Source organism: Podarcis gaigeae, assembly GCF_964106915.1.
Source record: "Podarcis gaigeae genome assembly, chromosome: 5".
Lineage (NCBI taxonomy): Eukaryota > Metazoa > Chordata > Lepidosauria > Squamata > Lacertidae > Podarcis > Podarcis gaigeae.
The window spans coordinates 44825283-44846956 of record NC_139681.1 but is presented as its reverse complement, the minus strand read 5'-3'; the positions used below and the strand labels follow the sequence as shown (position 1 = coordinate 44846956).

The following is a 21674-nucleotide window of genomic DNA, read 5'->3' as shown; positions in this document are numbered from 1 at the left end:
TCTTCAATAAAACATACAAACGGTCTTAGTTCACAAGGTTAGGTGCCTATGTTTTTCAAGGTATAACCAGAACATCAAGAATATTTTGTAACTTGTTTATTGGAATTGTGACTTAGAAATCATTCTTTCCCTCTTTCCATGGATGATGCAAAACATGATTTAAACAGGAGCACACAATGTGCTTGTATAAACTGAGATACTTGATATACAGAACGCTTGTCAGAAACGACTAATTTGAAATATTCACAGCCTATGAGCAAATGTTCCATTTATATGCTATTATTCACAGTAGCAGAGAACGTACAATTACGAAAATCTGCATAAGGTGTAAAGTGCATAGGAGGCAACCAATACCCCACCCCAAGTGTATGGTGGAGTGTCTCTGGAAGTCTGCTTTTAGTCAATGGGCAGATTTCATGTAAAGTGTCCAATCAGCACGAGGGTTTTCACTCATGCAATTGAGCTTTCTCTTTTCTCTTCCCTCTGCCCCCCACCTGAAATTGGCTCAGGGGAGTCAGAAGAATTCCCAGAACAGCACATAGAGGATTAATCTGTCTGGCAGGTTGCAACGCTTGCACTGACCATAACCCGACATTGAAATCTACCCTGGATTTCTGAAGGGAACTTAGGTGCAATGAAAACTGCATCTGGATTATAGCAACATTGCTTACATTAAATATGAGAATTAGAAGGCAACAGAACACCTAATGCTTCATTATTACTATTTCTAAAACTTAAAAAAATACATAAGCTCACATTTATCAGGGTAAGATTAGACAAGCTGTTAACTGTGCTAGACAGCTACTATTACTGTCCATTTTAATTTGTATTTAGCACCACTGTTAATACAGTATAAAGGCATACCTTAAGTGTCTTACAGGCCAGAGCTGAATGTGACTTCTAATCCCAATGAATGTTACACCCACTGACAATAAGTTTTCATTTTAGAGATGTCATTTCTGCAAAATAGCATAATATCAAATACACATAGCCTTAAAATCCGTCAGTTCTACAACTGGAGACTCCTTTTAATGCAAGCAGTGAGATCCTCTGGAGTTGGGCTACTGGCAACGCAGCTCACTGAGACGCCTTGAGCAGTTATAGCTTCAGCTGTTGTTGGACCTATAGCAGCAAACTGAAATGACACTCGTGTTAACATAGTAGAGACTGATACAGTATTGACTTCAGCTCTTGCTATGTCAGCCAGCTGCCTGATAACATTTTCCCATGTAGATCAACATTCTAGCCTTTCAGAAATGTATTCCAAACTCATGTATGTATGTGGTTTTGGATCAAGGGCTAAAATGCATCGCTTTTCATTGGTCTTCAAGTTGCAATAAAGATCTATTGAACTAATTTTCTCATACCAATGAAGTTTGGACTAATAAATGTCAACCTACCCTCTTTAACTTATATCTGGTACCAATAGCCAGCCTTGAAATTACATACCAAGCAAGTTCGCACTACTAATTCAAAATTCAAGTAGGGCAGGAAATTAAGTCCCATCTTAATATATGTTGTGTTCATGCTCAAACTATAGAATGGCTTTGCTCACATGTCGTATTACCCATCTTTAATGGTTTAGTGTGAACATGCTAGTCTCTCCTGTTTTGCTCCTCCTTGTTGGACCCACTTGGTTTAGCATTACATCCAGACCAGATATCATGGTTTGTCCTGCTCAAAGGGTAAACTATTACTAGATTGGGATTGTGGTGCAGCTGGACAACTCTTTGCACCCCACCCCCACTATTTATCCCAGGGTGAAAGCAGCTATTGATGCCAATAGCGTTTTCAGGATGGTGACTTTCATCAGAACTGCAACATGGGTGGAAAATATGATCTCCCTCCCTCTTTGTGTTGCGGCCTCAATACAAATCTCCACCTCCACCCGGGTGGTAAAATATAAACACATGCGAATATGCACTCAATGTCACAAGTGGTTGATAATTCATATTCTGCAAACAGTGAAGTGAAGAAATAAATCAAGTGAAATGGTGTTGGCTTCCAATGGCGTGCATGCCTTTGCTTCTTCTTTTCCCTGCAGTTATTCCATAATGGTTGTATATCAAACTCTCATTACTGTTTGGTAGCTAACACACTGAAACATCCATAGATTAATGTGATTCTGAGTCAGTAAATAAGTTCTGTATCCCTCGACACTATAGGAAAAACATGTCCCTCAATTCATAAAGTGTCTTTCTACAAAGGATATTAAGGCAATTGACAGTGAACAGTTGCCACCCGCAGCACAAAGTTAAGAGACAGAAAAGCTTAAAACAAAATGATAATCAGGAATCCAAGACCCTTGAATCAGAATTCTGTTTGAACCAAATGCAACATTACCTCTCTAACAGATTTGTACCTTAATTTGGGGAAAGTGATCACCAGCCAATTCCTGAATCTGCTTCATACAATATTTGACGCCAGATGGACTGAAAAACGTGATGCTTGCAGGAATACCCTGTGGAAAAATATTTAAAAGACAAGGAGAGCTGATATTTCTTCCTGGTTGAATCTCTTGATGTATGTTCAACCAGGGTTGTTTTTTTGTTTTGTATTCACCATGCCAGTTTGCAGCTTAAAAGTCAGCTTGGTTCTGAAGTTGCTGCAGTGGATATTACAGCTAGGGGGGGTGGGGGGCTCTTACCACATGTACATATAGCAACACAACATCTCACTTTATTTGCTGTTTTGCCCAAGAATGCATGAAGTTTGATTTTTCCAGTTTAATTGGGAGGTCGTCACTAGAAGACCAGGCTAATGTTTCCTGAAAGAAGTCCTTTTTATACCTGTCTACAAACAATTCCTCATAGTAACATAGTTACTTGAAGTTTTGCTCATGAACCTCAAATTTCTAATTGCAATAGGCAACTGCGTAGCTTGGATCCTACAGTCAAGATCCCACAACCAATATAACCTCTCCTTTCTAATGCACTTTTAAATAAACAAAAATCCTTCAAGGGCTCCCTTCTAAACTTACTCCGGGCTACTGATCCAACACCAAGTATATGTTCCACAAATGACCATGCAGAGTCAAGCATTCAATTGTGTGGAAGACAGCCTGCTGTGGCATAAAAAATATACGTGAACTAGAGAACTGATCTCAACAATGGCATTAGAGGAAGATCTCTCCTAAAAGTATTCAGCATGGAAAAAACAGCATCCCTTCAAAATTCCTACTTCCCACTGAGGGGCGCAGGAGGAGATGGTGCAAATGAACAACCTGTGTTAATCCTTTACATTCAACAGTGTGAATTCCCTTAGAACAATAAATGTTTTACTGCAGAAAGAAAGAAAAAGATTTTTCTACAAAAATAAAAAGTTTTAGGAAGTACAAGACAAAGCCAGTAAGATATAACCTCAAGTCCACCTAATTGGCAGCAGCCCCATTTACTTTTGTAAAGGTAAAGGGACCCCTGACCATTAGGTCCAGTCATGGCTGACTCTGGGGTTGCGGCACTCATCTCGCTTTATTGGCCGAGGGAGCTGGCGTACAGCTTCCGGGACATGTGGACAGCAAAGACCACTTTACTTTAGTATTTTACTTTACTTTACTTTACTTTACTTTACTTTACTTTACTTTACTTTACTTTACTTTACTTTACTTTACTTTACTTTACTAGGACCCTTCTAATTCTAGATCGCTGTCATAACCCATAAAAAACCCCATGAAGCTGGGAGCAAAAGACACAAGTTAGCTGGAAGGTGAGATTATTTCATTTCTTTCTGTGAGTGCATCTAAAATAGGTTGAACATCTCAATTGCAGGAGGAAAAAAAGATATATGTCTATACCATTAGTGTGGTAAGAAATGTTCAAGGATTATATAACATAAAACCATCAATAGGTTTAAGAGCTATTGTGTTTCGTATCACAAAAATGTCTGGGGACCACTTCCATTTTTATCAAACAAATGCATTATATCTAAGATGACTAAAAGCACAGCCAGAGGAATTCTGCCTCCACAGCTAGCGGAGGGGCCTGGAGAAATTGCTTAAGCAGCTTGCTGGTTGTCCTTGGCAATAGTAACTTAACAGACAACCAAGAGAACGTAATAAAATTTATCATAATATAGATAAATGCTCACTTGGGAAGTGAGATACCTGTTGTGAGAAATAATTCCTCAAGGAGTCTTGAAGATTAAGATGTTGAGTAGTTTGGTAAACAGTAAGGCCCTCTAGTGCAATGCCTTCAACAAAAACAGTGAAATATATTAGCGATTAAACTTATCAGTTTCAGTTAAATCAAAACAGAGACATTTAAACTGATGTCATACTGAGCATTAATACTAACATGGATGGGTATCTAGCAGATGCTGCCCCAAATCTAAAAAAAACAACCACCTCTTTGTTTTGAAAACAAAATTGTTTGGGGGAAAAATATTTTAAGGGTTTATTGTCATTTACAATAAACATGCAAAGACTTGCTAATCAAAGCATATGGGATAAACTGAACAAAAATCCCACACAACACTATGTACCAGTGTGGTGTAGTGGTTAAGAGCGGTAGACTCATAATCTGGTGAACCGGGTTCGCGTCCCCGCTCTTCCTCATGCAGCTGCTGGGTGACCTTGGGCAAGTCACACTTCTATGAAGTCTCTCAGCCCCACTCACCTCACAGAGTGTTTGTTGTGGGGGAGGAAGAGAAAGGAGATTGTTAGCAGCTTTGAGACTCCTTCAGGTAGTGATAAAGCGGGATATCAAATCCAAACTCTGCCTCTTCTTCTACCTGAATATTTTTCAAGGGCTAAAAAATGCAGGTACTGTAACTGAATATGCTATGCCAAAATAGCATGCTGAGTCATCATCACCAACCCCAGGAACCATCTTAATTGATTATTTAAGTGGCAGTGACCTGCCTTGTTGTGCTTGCCAGAAAAATGGGTGAGGATGACTTATTGTGTACAGTGGTGCCCCACAAGACGAATGCCTCGCAAGACAGAAAACCCGCTAGACGAAAGGGTTTTCCGTTTTGGAGGTGCTTCGCAAAACAAATTTCCTATGGGCTTGCTTCGCAAGACGAAAATGTCTTGCGAGTTCCTGCGGGGTTTTTTTCCTCCCCCCCCTTTTTCCCAAGCCGCTAAGCCGCTTATCAGCTGATCCGCTAAGCCGCTTAACAGCTGATCCGCTAAGCCGCTTATCAGCTGATCCGCTAAGGCCGCTAATAGCGCTAAGCCGCTAATGGGCTTGCTTCGCAAGACGAAAAAACCACAAGACGAAGAGACTCACGGAACGGATTCTTTTTGTCTTGCGAGGCACCACTGTATGGGGATGATGTATAGGTTCAATTATGCACCACTCTTCTGATTTCAACAAAGGCAAACATTGGGCACACACTGAGAATTTGCAGGCTGCATTAGGATGAACTTGCCCCTTGGACTGATTCAGGTTGTCACAGAAAGAGCATCAACATAAACTACCCAGTAGCACCACTGAGATGGCAATGTTTGATGGAGCCCACAAGTATGCAAAGCCTGTTATTGGTCTGATAATCGGCACTGTCTCTCATGCACTCTGTGTTTCTCAAATTGAAGGACCAAACTTCAAAAATACTTTAAATGATTTAAATCAAACCTTTCCCGCTGAGCATTGTTGGAAGTGTTTCTCTTTTGAGAGCCCCGCAAGGAAAAAACAGAGGCAATGAATTGGGTGACTCCCCTGTTTGCAAAAAATAAAATAAAAATATATTTAATTCATGAGGTCATTTTAAGCACAAAGTCCCCTAAATAATACTTATAAACCATCACACTACAAACACACAGTGAAAAGTATGGTATGTGTTATTTGCACCCTTAAGACTACTGAAAATAAAGTTCAAGGCACATAGGTGTTTCACATACAGCAGAAGCTCTATAGCATTTTTTTTATTAAAAAAAAACAGGTTTCCATTGCCAAGGCATGGATATTTTGGCTAAAGAGTTCTGGCAAAAAGATAAATTGCCTTGCTATGTTCCATTTCTTTGCTATTCAACAGAGAGCTACCAAGCACAATGCTTCCAATCATCTTAATAAGTTTTCTCCCTCCCCTTCAGTCACTTGGCATTCCTCATACTTGTTTAGCTATTTAAAGACTCATTTCAGCTGAATAAATTTGCTGTCTGACATTCCACACAAAGGAAAGGTCAAGGCTGTCACAAGAAGCAACAGGGTGGTTTGAAAAGATGTTCCAGATACAAGTTGTCTTATTGGGGATATATAACACACCCATTTTCTGGTCTTTAAAATGGACATTCACTTTTTTGGACCCCAACAAGTTCTCAAGTGAGCATCACACAAATGTCCTCAGACAGACCTTCTTCTTGGAGAACAGTCATCCTTGTATACATTCATACAACATATTCCTAATAATATGTTTTTGTAAATCAATTTATGGAATTCACTGTTGCAAGATGCGCTGGTAGTCATTAGCTTAGCTGATTCTAGAAATGGATTAAGACACATTCATGGAAAGGAAGTCTTTTATTTGGCCACAAAAACTATACCTCTGAATATGAGATGCTGGGGACAAAAGAGAAGAGGGCAGTTGCCCTCATATCCTGCTTCCCAGAAGAATCTGTATGGCCACTGTTGGAAATTCAATTCTAGACTACATGCAGCAGGGCTCTTATACAGTTGTACCTCGGATATTGAACAGAATCCGTTCCGGACGTCCGTTTGACTTCTGAAACATTTGAATTCCAAAATGTGGCTTCTGTTTGGCTGCAAGCAGTTCCTGAAGCCAATCGGAAGCCACGGAAGCACCGTCAGACATTCAGCTTCCAACTGAAGGAACACTCACTTCTGGTTTTCAATCATTCAAGCTGCCTGTATTCTTATAATGGCCTGGTGTTTTCAAGAGGCTCATAGTTCACACTCCATTACCCAACCACAAGCAGAGAGATTATCCTGGAGCAGAGAAAGAGTGTGGTCCTTTGCCTAATGTGTACAGCTTGCTTCTTCACAACTGATTTAGGAAATGCCAGGCAGAAATCACATGGCTCCTACTGAAACCTCATCTCTATTCTACTCATTCTTCTTAAAGGCACTTTTGTACCCCCCCACCCCCCAGCACTAGATAGATAATATAGATTTGTGTATATATTTCTGTTGCATGCTTGCACATTCAGGATCAGTGCATACAAATATTAAGAAAACATGTGTTGCACTTCTGAGCCAAGCTAGGAATGCCTGGAAGATTTGATCTGGATTGGAGAAAGTGGAGTGGTAAAACAATTTAAAATTCTCTGGTCCTACTATTTCCAGAGGATTTGCTTTTTTCCAAATTATTTTTAAACCGGATAAAAGAAAACATGGTTTGGGGTGTTTATTTTAAATGCTACAAGTACATTCTTGCCTCTTAGTCTTAAGCTCCTGAGTTTCCTCCAGGGTGAAGAAAACAGGCTCATTCCAGTAAAATCAAGCTGAGGGACCTTATTAGGAGTCTGCACAGATTTATCAGAATAACCTAATTGCAAACTGAAGTTTTATTAGGCACCACAGATATGTTAGTAATAAATTACAGGAAGCAACAAAGGCCTTGAGACAGAATACAGAGCGTTATTTTGAGAGATAAAAGCAAAATATGTTAATATCAATCCTACCAAGGCTTGTGTCGGTTAATTGAAATGCCAATGTGATATCTGAAAAGTAATGCTAATCTTTTTAAACTTGTGTTTACAAAAAAGAAGAAGAAAAAGAGTAACAGCCTGATAGCTCTGGCCAATGTAAGAGGCACCAGCCCCGGCAGTATCTCCTTCTTCTATAACAAATTATGCAGAGACATTAAATTCTAAAAGACCTTAAGATCTGTCTTGAGGAAAAAGACTAACACTACCTATTTAATTAAGGAGTCAGTTGATATATTTGCCCAAGCAACTCAGCCAAAGTCAGCTCTGAAGACAAGGAATCTTGAAAAACAATGCAACTATTTTCATACAGGTCCTACAGGATTCTGGACTTTTCATTGTCAACCAGGATAGAAAAATATGCATTCTTTATAGAGCATAACCCTTTTTTAAAGAAAATGTGTATGACAATAGAAAATGATAAAACAATATCCCAATCGTTGAAAAATGTTATTCTGCTTACGAGAACAAATGTATTCAGCTAGTTTTTCAGCATTCCCAGAGCTCTCTCCTTGTGATGTGAGACCTATTTCAGCCACTGAAAGAAAAAGAGAAAAATGATTCCTTAGGATGAGTTGAAAGTTCTACTGAGTCAGTGAGGATATTCGTATTTTAAAAAATACTTTGTGACATTATCATAAATCAATGTTTAAAATGCACTTTATAGAGATACATACTAGTGAGAATTATAATTTGTTATCCAACGACTTGATCGACTTCATGGAAAACAACGCAACAGTACAGCCACGGAACAAAACAGGATTCGCCTTTGTAGCTCAGATTCTGATAACTGGAACACTGCACCAAGGAGTGCACCAAATACCTTTTTGATCCATAGCAGCTGAAGCAATGCAACACAAACAAAGGTATAGCAGCAGTGCTTTGCTTCCACTTCTATTCAAGATGCTCCTACATGGGTAGGGGTTCCCCTGCCCATCTCTAAACATTGCCTGTTAAATATAAATGTTTGCTAGTGTGTTGTAGGACTGGAATTAGAGAAACAGGTTCAAACTGCCATAAAGGGCAAGCCAAAAATGTGTTAAATGACAGCTTGCCCTTGAATCCTCCTATCTCTCATTGTAGTAAGAAGGACACAAGTATTTTGTGTGTGTGTAAAGAGAAAGTAGGAGTTTGTGGTAGAATTAGGAGAGGGGTCTATCTGGAAACCTGGGTTCAGAGTAGAGGGATTTAAATGTAAAAACCCAGCACCCTGTGTTGTGCCAGGAAGCATACTTGCAGCTCATGCAATCAATTGAGCATTGGAATAACAAGCTCTCTCAATCTCACAGCAGAAACAAGGTGCACTGCAGCAGTTTGCAGGAGCTGCAGTTTCCAAAACAGTCTTATTCAAACCACATTACAGCCATGAGTCATAGCAGAGCACAGCATATATACTCTCCGTTTCCACCTCCTGACCTGCACTGCTAAACCTGGAATTACGCAAAACTGATGGACCTTAATAAAAGAGAATGAGCTGAGTGCCACCAATGGTTGGTAACACCACACTAAATTCTCAGGTGGTCCATCCTGGAGGTTTCACACAGATATTAAGTGAAATCAAAAGCAGATAAAATGTCCAGAAGAACCAATGGGGCTGCACTTTCCCTGGAGGTCTCTAGACTGACCAGCAAAACCAGAGCAATATCTATTTTATGTTTGAGTCAGACGGTCCCAGCAGGACTCAAAAAGGCCATGGAAACTCTCTTCAGTTAAGAGTGTGCTCAGTTACCTTCTCAAAGAATGGAAAATTTGAAAGTGAACAATAATTTAAGAAAATATTCTGGGTCAGAGGAGATTTTTTTTTAAAAAAAGAAAATATCTGTTTCTTTTAAAGAAGATGACATTCTGCCTACTTCGAGAAGGTCTTTAATCCTGAGAAAAAGAGGCTGTAATCCTTGGCTGTTCCCAAGGCTGTAATCCAAGATACACCTAACTGGGAATAAGCCCGATGGGGCTTACATCCAAACAGCCATGTGCCAGGCACCCTGTCCCATCCTCAAGCGAACCTAATCAGAAGTGATCCGATATATTTTCACAAGATGGTGAAGTTCAGTCTGTAAGTTCAGTTTCTATTGGCTAGAACCAATGGATCTACTGCCCCTTACTATGATGTCCTCCCAGACTTACTCACACCACCCACTGGTTTAAAGGACCTTGTTAGGTGGGCATTCTATAGCTGCTCTTGCTCATATGATTGCTTGCTCCCTTGCTCCAATCCCAGAAACTTGTGCTTCCTGCCTTGACAACAACCTAGGCTGCTTATGGCTCAGCATTCTGGCATGAGTTTAGATTTGACCCATTTTCATTTCCTGGTCAGATGCTGGCTGACAAATCCTGCTGGCTGACAAATATTTTGACCATTAAGAAGTAAATAGTAGGGAACTAGAAATAAGCATCAGTATCTTTTGCAAAGTATGGCGTATAGCTTTTTATTAATATTTTTATAGGCCTTTTAAAAATGTGGCTTACCTAGTTCAGCTGTAGCTTTTCCCACCACATAAATGGATTTGGTATTCCACTTTTCTCTCAGAGAATTTTTCCAAACTGTGAAACGTTAAAATTATGTGTAAGCATTTTGCAATACAGTATAAATACTAAAATGGTGATTTGGACATGCCCCACCAAAGAACGTTTATTTGAAAAATGTTTGGGCTCAGCAAAATATTAATAACTATTACTACAGTATAAATGTCAGTGACTATGCAAAGCAAACAAAAATGTGTTTTTGTTCAATATGCTTCGAAAATATGGCTGAATAGACGCTTCTTTCAGTTACTTGTCTGAAGCTGCTTTCTTAATCCATATATCTGGAGTGCGTCCAGATGGGTGTTCATTGTGGGATGGGTGATGCTCATGGCCTCAGTTTTTTCACAGCGTCCACATGACGCTGCTGGCATCAAAATATTGACATTAACACAGCACTGCTCAAAAGAAAAGGAAGCCAGGACATGTAATAAGTTCCTAAGCAATGCATTGAATTAATACCACCACTCATAGGTAACTGCATATCCCAGTAGAAAAGGATGTGGTAGAAAACTTCTGGAAAATATCTGATCCAGTGACTCACTAGGATTGCAATCCTAACTCCACTTAACTGGGGCAAGTCCCACTGAATTCTGTAAGTCTTCCTTTTGAATAGACATGGTTAAGGTTCTGCTGTAGGATGATAAACATCGCCCCCCCCCCAAAAATGATGGAGAATTCTAATAGCCCTTCAACTGTTTATACACTTAAGGGCTTATTTGGGGGGGGGGGGAGAGCATTTTATGGCATATACAGTGGTTCCGGAGCCCCGTTCGCATCCTGAAGAGAATGCAACCCGTGTCTGCATGTCTGTGCAGATCGCGATTCGCTGCAGCTGCAGATGTGCATGACATCATTTTTAGCGTCTGTGCATGCACAAGCAGCGAAACCCGGAAGTAACACGAATGCATTACTTCCGGGTTGCCACGGAGTGCAACCCGAAAACGCTCAACCCGAAGCTACTTTAACCCGAGGTATGATTGTATCTCGAGAGAAAAGAGTAAAGTAATTCACCACATTTAATGGTATTGTCTAAATTCCCACTTACCTTTTTTTTTAGTATTATCATCCAGACATAATCTGAAGGCTTCTACAGCTCTTGGGCTGGTAAAAATTAGTCCAGAATACTGTTGAGGGTGAAAAACCTATTCATTAACAAAAATTGAGAAAAATAAACATAAGTTAACGATGATAAACCAAACACGATAAAAAGTCTTCCATCTGCTGCTTTTTAAAGCAAAGGCTCCTGGTGTCCTTAGTAGCATTTTCACCAAATTATTACCGGTAAGTCCTGCATTAACAATACTGTTAAGTCTTTTGTTTGTTTGTTTGTGTTTTCTATGGTCTGAGTTCAACAGCAGCCTATCATTTTACAATAGAACTTTAACATGTTGGTAGCATGACCTACAGCTGACTTCAGGTCAGTAAGTAAACAATTGCTTGATGGGACTTCAGAATCCAAGACTCTGGAGTTGTCACTGAGTGTCCACAGCCTACTGTAAAGTTACCCTAGGATAGCAATAGATGTTATTGTGTGATTCATTGCCTAAAGGGAACTGTACAGTACCTTGAATAACTGACAAGTGAATTTTTGATATCACTGTCTGTATGCCTGCCTAGACATATTCTTTCATAAGGAGGAAATCATGTGTGTTTAAGTTGGGCAGCCTCCAGAACTCTAAATTTTGAGAATCCTTGTCGACAATAATAGACTCATTGCTTTCCCCACAACTAATGGGGCAGGAAAAATTATTGTGGAACATCATAATAACTATTCAACTTTCTCTCGGCAGAATCAGTGAGGTGTAGAACAACAAACTACCGCTAAAAATCTGATGCTCTGCTCTGCTGAACTGAGGCAACAGCTTACAAGATTAGAAGAATGGATCTCAGCACCCGCAGATCAATACAAAAACTAGGTTCTAGCCTTAGCCTTTGTACACAAGGCCACATTTTACCAGATGAAACTTGACGCCATAAAACATCCACAGTATGCTGTAGCAAATGGAGTTCTGGTGAAGCTTCCACCAGCTTCCATGGGGTCTTAGTTTCCCCTACAAAGCTTAAATGATGCCAGTGATACTCAGCCAGAATATGTAAATCAGGGATCACCAACATGGTGCCTTGCAGGTGTTGCTGGATTTCAACTTCCATCAAGCCCAGCCCTCATGGCCAATGATGAGGGATTATGGAAGCTGTGGCCCAGCAACATCTAGAGGCCACTAAGTTGGCTACACCTTATATAAACCCTCAATGTAATTATGTGTCCAAGTCAATTACCGTGATCCAAAAAAATAGCCCTAAACATGTAACTAGGGCTTTCCTATTGTAACCTATAGAAAGGAAAGGAACTCTGTGCACTCTCAGAACTTCACTGGCCATAGCCAGCAAAGCAAACTCCAAGGACATTCAAGACTCTGGACTGTAGCTCACTGTCTTGGAAATGTGAAAAAGCTTAGTCTGAAACAGAAATATTACTTAAGCTTAAAAATACCATTTATATATAATTCAGTTACATAGTTTAGATACTGATATGGCTTTATAGTCTAAGCCTTCAGCAAGCGTCTACAATTCCAAATCCCATTATCAAGCATATTTGTTTGGATGCTTGTGTGTGTATGTATACAGAAAGAGAGAGAGAAATCTCAAGATTTATGTTTCTTTTAAGCATCCCTTTAGAGTACTATTTATATAATGCAAGTCTAATTACAGAAATAGCACCATCCGGACACTAGCTCAAGGGAACTATACCTGTGATCAACTGTGGCTCATAATCCTAGCTGTGGGCATAATCAGAGTAAAAGCTGGCTCACTTACTGATTGGTATTTTTTTCTACATCCCAGTCGCTTTGTTTTTGCAGCTGAAGGATTTGGCAAGAGATATGCGAAACGAAAGATTGTGCTAATAACCTGCCCCAGAGTAACCTCCAAGAAAATAAAATGCTTTTCATGCATTTACAGTGTGCTAGGAAAGACACACCAGCTTCTATTCCCCTATTTAAATGGAGGTTAGCAGCTCTTTCCTTAGCTTCAGAAGCACGTGCTCAGCTAGTAATGAGGTTTAATTACTCAAATTTATAAACAAGTAATAAAAATTTTTTTTCCTTTAATCCTGTGGCAGAAACAAGTGTCCTTGTCAAAATGGTAGCATCAAAGCAGGATCATCCACAGCTCGACTCATTGCTATTTTGTCATCACACTACTTAGTATTTAAAGCTCTGTTTCAGTGACTGACAGACCCTATAAGACCATTCAGTTCACAAGCTCATAAACATACTGAAAAAAATATTCATTTAAGTCACTTAGATACCTAAAAAAGCAGGATTTTATTTTTTTTAAAAAAAACTCCTATGTTTTGATCTAGGTTGTCAGGGCACTAAATTCACCTTTGAGATTTAGGATGCAGCTTTAAACATATGTAAGTAGGAAGCAACCCTTGGGGCAGTGAATGGGACCAACCTCCAATTAAGTATTCTTTGGAATGGAGTATAAAATGGTAAAAGAAATAGGGCTCTTACAGTTCCAAAATGCATGTGTTAACTGAGCGTCACATCTAAAACCCCCAAACTGGTAAACAAAAATCATATTCAAAGCATATAAAATTTCTTGCCAATCCTCCCCAAGCAAAACAAAACATGAATGGCAAGGGCTTTTGATAAATTCAGTATGCGTGCAGTATTTGTACGTGGACACATTTTTCACCATTGTTAGATAGTTGTCTTTTATCATCTTTGCAGGAGTATCAATTCTCATGGAGGTCAAGCCAAATAGTAAGGTTTATCCTTTCCTCCACCATGGAATATAATTACCAGACTGGTCTCTCCGCTGATACCAGATGCCCCTATGGCCAGAAGCAACTGAGGTTCAAATAGGGCAGAGACTCCTTCTAGTCAACATAATGCTATATACCATGGCAACCTACATTCCTAATCCAACAAATGGGTTTTTAAAAATTAGGTGCTTTTTTTTTTTTTTGCCGAACAGGCTATTAACAGGAAGAGAATGTTAAGACTTACCCTTTCAGAGAAAGCTTGGAGAGATGTAAATTCAAATGCTAAAACTGGGATCAAAGTTGCTTCAAGCCCGTGCAAACCCAGTTCCTATGAATGAAAGGACATACAATTTTGGGATAAGATAAGGATTGACACATTAAAATTATTCTTAACATTTAAAGTAAGGTAACTTAGGCTGGGAGTAAATATCACGGAAAACAATTAGATTTACGGCTGAGTAGACATGTATAGGATTGTACTGTTGTTTAGTGGTAACAGCATAACTTAGAACAAATCATGATTAGTTAAAAAAGCCAACTTGCATTTTTATTTAAAAGCCAGCTGCATTGGACCAAGTGCCTTAAGTTACTGAAAAAACGCCCCTGCGTGCATGTTCATAATTACAAGGCTTATGCTAGAGGACATGCAACAGCTGCCCTGCGGTGTAAAACAGTTGTGCTTCAAAACAGGCCTACATTTGGTTATATGTAGACTAAATAGCTTTGCTGTCCTTGAAATCATGCAGCCCACTATGCACTACGCGCACTGGTCTGTGTGTAACATAGATAATACACCAGATTATTGTTGCATGTTTCCTAGTGACTAGAAGTAGTATTTTAATGTACTCTTCATACAAGTGAAATGAAAACCCAAATCAATCAATCAATCAATCAATCAATCAATCAACCACACAGCTGTTGGCTTGGTTTACACCTAATGCTAACCATGGTTTAGAATTATGAGGAGCAGCTGCAGCAAGACTTGAGCTTGCACATGCCTTCGTTCCCTTCCCCTGACTTCGCTGTAAGCTTCAACAATACATTCAATGTTACATTCAACTATCAGAAATGTGCTTTTCCTTGTGAACCCCTATCTTGCTTCAGAAGATGCAGGCATTTTTAGCGAGGCCACTTCACATCTTAAGGTATTGTGGGGGGTATATGGGAGACAGCTATATTTTACACCAACATATGCTTCCTTAGAATCCAAACTACATGTTAACTACCGAAGTTGCACAGATCAGTTCGAAACAATGCTGTACATTTTCAGGAAACAATTCCTACCAGACAGAGAAACATGACCAGTTTTTTCCCCTTTAGCAGAGAAGCTTGAATATATGAAATCTGAGAATATAGTACACTTGAAGGGTATATTATTAACCTTCTGGGTTACCAACTTTAAGCATTCCCCTCCAGCCTACAGCTAGCTTAAACTGCAAACGACTCTTTCCAGACACGTAGCGGGAAGAGAGGACATCTATCTGGCATGCTGCCCAACCCGGCAATAGCTATACTTTTTATAACAATGCAGTTGTACCCTATTTATGATCTGTGGACCAGTGGTTGTCTGTGGCTATCTGAACAGGTCCATTAACCTAAAATGCAGAACTCAGAGTTAAGTTGAATGACAATTCAGATACAAATATCTAAATGTAATCTCTTTCAAAAGGTTACTTACTTTTATATATGGATCTGGTCCGTTTTCACTTTCTTTAGGCTCTTTCAGCAACAGAACTTTCATTGTTTACTGGAGAATACAAAAACACAACACAAAATCGTATCTAAATTGGATCTAGAGGATTCTTCTCTGTACAACGTCTGCATTAGTTGAATATCACAGGAAACAGGACAATTAACAACTGCACTGAGGGGCCGTTGGTTGCACAGTGAGTAAGCAGCTAATGTGCATTCTCTGGGCATGAACATCTACCCTGATAAGGCGAACAAAATGCATGTTGCTTTCAAATGATATGGCAAGGAAAGTAAGAGTGATAAGAAAGAAAAGGCATTCATTTTGCTTTTAACTTTACTACATACTAGTGCTAAAATGACAAACCTTCTTAAAAGTCTGCAAGACCAGTAGGCCTGCAAAAATCCATGTAATTGTTGAGAGAATTATTTTCCAGTACAGCTATCATTTAAAATATTTGCACATGCACTACTAGAAAGGTCACCTTGAATTATTTTGTTGCCCTGCACAAAACGGGTAGGGCTGCACCTGCCATGATTTCCGACTACATTCCTGTTTAAATATCAGCCTATAAATAAGTTACCCCCCTCCCCACAATGCACTGCAGAATTTCCAAATCTGCAGAGGTCCAGCAAGGGGCACCACTCTTTTGCTTTAAATGTATTCTGAAGAGAGAGGGAAAGAACCGGCCAAATCCATATCCAATGAAGGTTCTCACACATTTTCTTCACAAATGTAATCGTGGCACAGGCTGCAAACCACCAGGCACACTAGCTCAGGTTCAAACTCCACAAGCAATGTATCCAGGTGTGCCAATTTTATTTATACAGGTCACCAACCCAATTCAAACTGCACACAGAATTTACATTGGAGATTGCATGCTTAATAGTATCCACATATAAAGACGTCTTGTACAGTGGTACCTCGGGTTACATACGCTTCAGGTTACAGACTCTGCTAACCCGGAAATATTACCTCGGGTTAAGAACTTTGCTTCAGGATGAGAACAGAAATCATGCAGCGGCAGCGGGAGGCCCCATTAGCTAAAGTGGTGCTTCAGGTTAAGAACAGTTTCAGGTTAAGAATAGACCTCTGGAATGAATTAAGTTCTTAACCCAAGGTACCACATCAGGACAAAGTTAGTTGAGGCTACAGACTTCTCTTTGACATATGACCTTTCACTAAGATGATTTTTACATGCATGCATTTTTAAACCAGCAACCCCTCTGTATTCTGAGGTAGTACACCAAGGGAACAACCCTAAGGCTAGAACTGCTGGAATGTGCAGGGTTAGGATCCAGCAGATCTCCAGCTGAGCTGGGAGATTCTTGGCTCAGCTGGGCTATGCCTGCATAAGTCCCCAACTCCAGCTCAGCCAAAGATACACTGCGCTAAGTCCTTCATCCCAGCTCAGCAGTTACCCAGCTGGTTGAGCCCAGTGGAATTTCAGCTTGTGTAAACCCAGAGGGGTGGAACTTAGGCTGGATCCTAAGCCCAGCACGGTCACATGACTTGGGAACACTGAATAAGTTAAGCTGACAAAAAGATGATGTAACTCAAGCTCTTGTTTTCCCTTTGCCAGGCTTTCGTCAAGCCCAGCCAGCAGTAGGCCCACACCTGATCAGAGTTTGGATCTGGTACTACGCCAGCGTAACTAAAACTGGCTTCTCATTCTTAGGAATGCTTCCTGGCACAGCTGTGTCTGCTCGTTTGAACTGGTTGCCAGAGCATCTAGATGCAACTGCATTAAAGGGTCACAAATAAGCCAAGCTCCATCACTAGGCTAACTGTGGAATACATGTGAACGTTGCATTATATTTAAGATCATTGGTAAGAACTAAACCCTACATAAAGTCAATCAATTGTGAGGCAAAGTGGTCCATTAAATTGTACTCAAGTCTCTCTCCATCGTATATCTTACTTCACCACTGGGAAACAAAAATAAGTATCAGTGCAAGTTTTCCAAATATTTTGTAAATCAGCATTTCAGGTATTTATCATTTCAGAAGCTAAATATATTTTAAAATAGACAAATTAAATGGAAACATCCCATGAGCTCAGAGATAAATTAATTCAAACCATAACCTAAATGTTGTTTTCACACTGATCCCAGAGAGTGCAATGCATAGAAGACAGCTGATAAAAGGATGCATGCTTTTGAGTTTGAAGAGGGATCTTTGCCAGGATAAAAGAACAAAGGCATTCTGAGAACAAATATTAAGCTGCAAAATAAATCACTTCTTGAAGAACAAAACACCCAGCTTTGAAACCTGTAAATATGCTGGTTGTTGACCAAAGTCAGCCAGTTTAATGGGACTCTGAAAACAACTTCCGGATTTAAAACCAAAACTCTATTCAAATCCACAGGCAAGGCTGGAAAAATCCCCTAAAAATGTAATGTGGGTGCTCATTTTCAGGGGACACAACTCAGGGGCAGAATGGATATATACAGTGGTACCTCGGGTTAAGAACTTAATTCGTTCTGGAGGTCTGTTCTTAACCTGAAACTGTTCTTAACCTGAGGAACCCCTTAGCTAATGGGGCCTCCCGCTGCCGCCGCGCAATTTCTGTTCTCATCCTGAAGCAAAGTTCTTAACCTGAGGTACTATTTCTGGGTTAGCGGAGTCTGTAACCTGAAGCGTCTGTAACCTGAGGTACCACTGTACCGGGTTTCCAGCACAGAGGCAGATTTCAGGAAGCGCAAATGGTTCGCCCACATTGAACGCAGAGCCAAGAAGGTGTCGCATGGGGCACCAGAACAATGACGAACAACAGAAGGTGAGAGGCAGGGGAGGGGTGCCAAATTCTGGCATCACACAGGGCACTGCTGAAATTTGGAAGCCCAAAGTCCGCCACTGCCCAGCATCTGAAAAGGCCTTGGGCTCAAAGGCTGGGAAACACATTGGTCCAAGACATTAGAGAGCTGCTACCAGTTAGAATAGGCAAGACTAAGGCTAGATAAATTGTTAGTCAGACTCCATAGGACAGCTCAATACCAAATTTAATTATACAGCTCTGGTGCCTCATTACATAATGGTGATTCTCAGGAATCTATCCCCCATATTGTAGCTACATCTTAAAAATTTGGTGCGTGGTTTGCAAAATCTGATGCCAAGTTAACTAAACATTCACTTCCTGGAAATCAATACGTACTGCTTTGAACTTTTGTCAGTTTCAATATTTTGAAGGTATGCTTACTTATCCAATTCAGCCTTATGCTTACTTTTCATACAGTACACTTGAGATGGCAGGCATGTAATGGAGAAGTACACTTTGACCCACATATTACCCATAGGGGCTACATCCGCAGGCAAGCATAACATTCATTTTGGCCTCCAACTATCAATGAGAAGCCTCTGGAAATAGCTGGTTGTCTTTTCTTTTTAAATACCGACAGGCTTAATTGGGGGGAAAACACCAATTACAAGGTGATACAGACTGCATCAAATATAGTGATGACCTCATACGCCAGGGCTCTCCTGTAGGTGAGATAGTCCTGGAAATAGTTCGGACTCTACATCATTTGAATGCATTTTTCCTTAGCAATTGTGTATCAGAGTGACTAAGTTATCACTGCAAGTCTAGGCATTATGCCATCCCAACAGATGCGCATGAATATAGGCACCCAGGAAAGAGAATGTGCATGCCCAATGAGCTAGCTCTCAGCCAAAATGGCTAAAAACAGCTGTCACTTGCTGAGTTTGTGTACCAAAGGCTACAGGAGTGCATCATCATCTTAAACTCTCTTGCCGCTGCTTCCCCCGCCACCCAATTACAGCAATATCTTGTTTTTCAGTCAACTGAGAATTATATAAGGAGATCCTGCTAGATCAGACAAAAGGCAGACAACCAAATCCCTATCTGAAGTCCACAAGAAAGATCTCATTGAAACAGCATTGTCCTCTCCTACGCCTTCCAGCAACTGGCATTCAGAAGCATACGGCTTCCAGCAGTGGAGGCAGGACACAACTCTCAAGGTTAGTTGTCACTGATAGCCTTCTCCATGTTTTTGTGTTTAATACTGTCTTAAATCCATCCATATTTCAAGCACTTGTAAATGAAAATTTATTTTGCATTGTTGCATCCATCATTGATCTCTCTTTTTTTTAATGCTGTGTATCCTGTTTTATATTAGGTTTCAAATTCCACAGAAAGTATAAAAATACACCAACAGTTTTGAAAACTTCCTCAGTGCTATTTTGATGGTGTTTCCTGCTTGGCAGGGGGTTGGACTCGATGGCCCTTGTGGTCTCTTCCAACTCTATGATTCTATGATTCTATGACACAAACACTTCAAAATCAAGGAAGGATTCTCCACACACGTGCCAAAATATAACCTTTCTTGCAAAAAAACTACTACTACTAATAACAGTACTGTAGTATTGTTGGTCAACATCCTGTGCACAATCTCGGGAACAGGACTTTACGTTGCTTTTGGCAAAGCTGCACTACAAAATATGAGTGTTAAATCAAAGGCTCGTGTAACTGCAGAGCATAGGATAATTGGCACAAACACATCTTTAGGCAGGCTTGCGAAAAACTCCTCTCTGAAATGCTGGAGCGGGGCTGTCTGTCAATTTTCCTCTGCGCCACCATTGGCTAAGGTCATGATACACACTAGTATGTACATATGCAAGTACATACTACATTCCGATGCAAGTTGACCACTGGAAGCCAAAACTCTGCATCAACTTATGTATACAGCAGTTTCATCCATTATCTACCATCAGTAAATTCTACAGTGGGGTTGGCTAGCCTTTTCTGGCCAGGGACCACATGCCAGCAATGAATGTGGCAAAAGCAACAAGGCACTGACAAAATAAATTGCACATGGAAGACTAAAAACATTGGAAGACAAGTTTAAAAATCTCTTTCAAATGGGTACATGAACTTCAGCTTTCTTATTTATTTACTGAGGAAAGCAAAGGGCAGAGTGCTGTCATTTCTAAACTGCCTTATGTGTACAGCTGTCAACCAAACAGAAGGGAGATATCTGGACCTTGGAAGTCCTGCTTAGAAAGAACAGTTATTAACATTCTTGCAAGTTAGCTGAATACTGCTCAGCAGCCAAGACCCATGGAACAATATGCATGCGCAAGGACCCTGAATGGCTGTGGCTAGCATCTTATGTCTGGATCTGGGACTTTTAAGCATGTAAAGCAGCATAGTATGCGGCAATTTTTATTTCAGAAATAAAACTGTGGTGCAGCAGAGCAAGGACATAGTACCTTCAGTTACTGCACAGCAGGGCCGATGAAGTTCTTTCCTGGGGCACTATTTGCCATTTGTCTACATGCCAAACAAATAAGCCTCTCTTAAAGAGAAATAAGCTAAGCAGAGGAAGAGGTAGGTTACATTAGCATGCATGGCCAAGCTGCCACTTTTATTTCGAAAAAATCTTAAGTCCTTTTGTTATGACCAACCAAAATGTCACAAAATAGTGAGCAAGCTTTCAAGTTCACCAGAACTCTTCATCAGGCTGGATGTTAAGCAAAGTGCTGGGAGGCGGGGCAGGAAAAGAAATACGTATGTAAGAAAAAAATAATAATGATGAAAAGCTGGCTTGTAACCAAAAGCATAATATCTTTCTTGATCAAAACATCGTGTTATCGTATAAGCCAAACGGACTGCGGACCTAAGTTGCTCCCTGACCCCTCATTCTTCGGTGGGCTGTAACTATTAATCAACAGGAAAGAGGGGGAAGCACTCTGCACATGGCCAGAAGCTCTCGTTTCAGTTACATATTTACCCCAGCGCTCAGCCCTGGCACTGGGAGCAATGCGTTGCTTCTTCCCAGGCAGGGCTTGTGCCCTGAAACTGCTGCCTTGGTGCCCAAACCTCCACCGCTGGCGACCCCCGACGTCCCCAGGGGAACTCCTTTTCCGAGGAAGGGGAGGAGGGCTAATCCTGTTCACGACCCTCGCAGCCGCAGGTTTCCCGCCTTCCCCGCAGGCCACTCCAGGCGGCACCGGCGGCGCCCCACCTGCGCGCCCGCGCTCACCAGCGCCAAGAGCGCGGCCTTCCTTCCCGGCTTCCGTGGCCGCGCGGCCTTCCTTCCCGGCTCGCGGGCGCAGGCGCACAAAGGA

The 21674-nt window shown here is 40.7% G+C and overlaps 1 protein-coding gene across 4 annotated transcripts; it reads right to left on the bottom strand.

Annotated features, from left to right (window-relative positions):
* Positions 1-81: 81 nt before the first annotated feature.
* Positions 82-21663, bottom strand: UROS (uroporphyrinogen III synthase). 4 transcript variants are annotated; one of them, XM_083741510.1, is made up of 10 exons: positions 21590-21663; positions 15577-15645; positions 14143-14226; positions 11175-11271; positions 10073-10147; positions 8067-8141; positions 5574-5657; positions 4103-4188; positions 2363-2461; positions 82-1135 (listed from the first exon to the last, which is right to left on the bottom strand). In XM_083741510.1, exons 2-10 carry the CDS (start codon positions 15637-15639, stop codon positions 1010-1012), a joined length of 789 nt encoding a protein of 262 aa, XP_083597636.1. In that variant the 5' UTR covers positions 15640-15645; positions 21590-21663; the 3' UTR covers positions 82-1009. The 4 variants fall into 4 exon arrangements, with proteins under 4 accessions (XP_083597636.1, XP_083597637.1, XP_083597638.1 ...); XM_083741511.1 differs by lacking the exon at positions 21590-21663 and adding an exon at positions 21427-21520; XM_083741512.1 differs by lacking the exon at positions 21590-21663 and adding an exon at positions 21338-21477 and having other exon boundaries at positions 4087-4188.
* Between the last annotated feature and the right edge of the window lie 11 nt (positions 21664-21674).

What these genes read in the sequence shown, in the direction of transcription:
- UROS (XM_083741510.1), bottom strand. Translation starts at nt 15,639, where the DNA reads ATGAAAGTTCTGTTGCTGAAAGAGCCTAAAGAAAGTGAAAACGGACCA. An exon ending in GACCAGATCCATATATAAAA is followed by an intron (nt 14,227 to 15,576) that starts GTAAGTAACCTT and finishes TTTCATTCATAG; the next exon opens with GAACTGGGTTTGCACGGGCT. An exon ending in AGCTGAATACATTTGTTCTC is followed by an intron (nt 5,658 to 8,066) that starts GTAAGCAGAATA and finishes TTTTGCAAACAG; the next exon opens with GGGAGTCACCCAATTCATTG.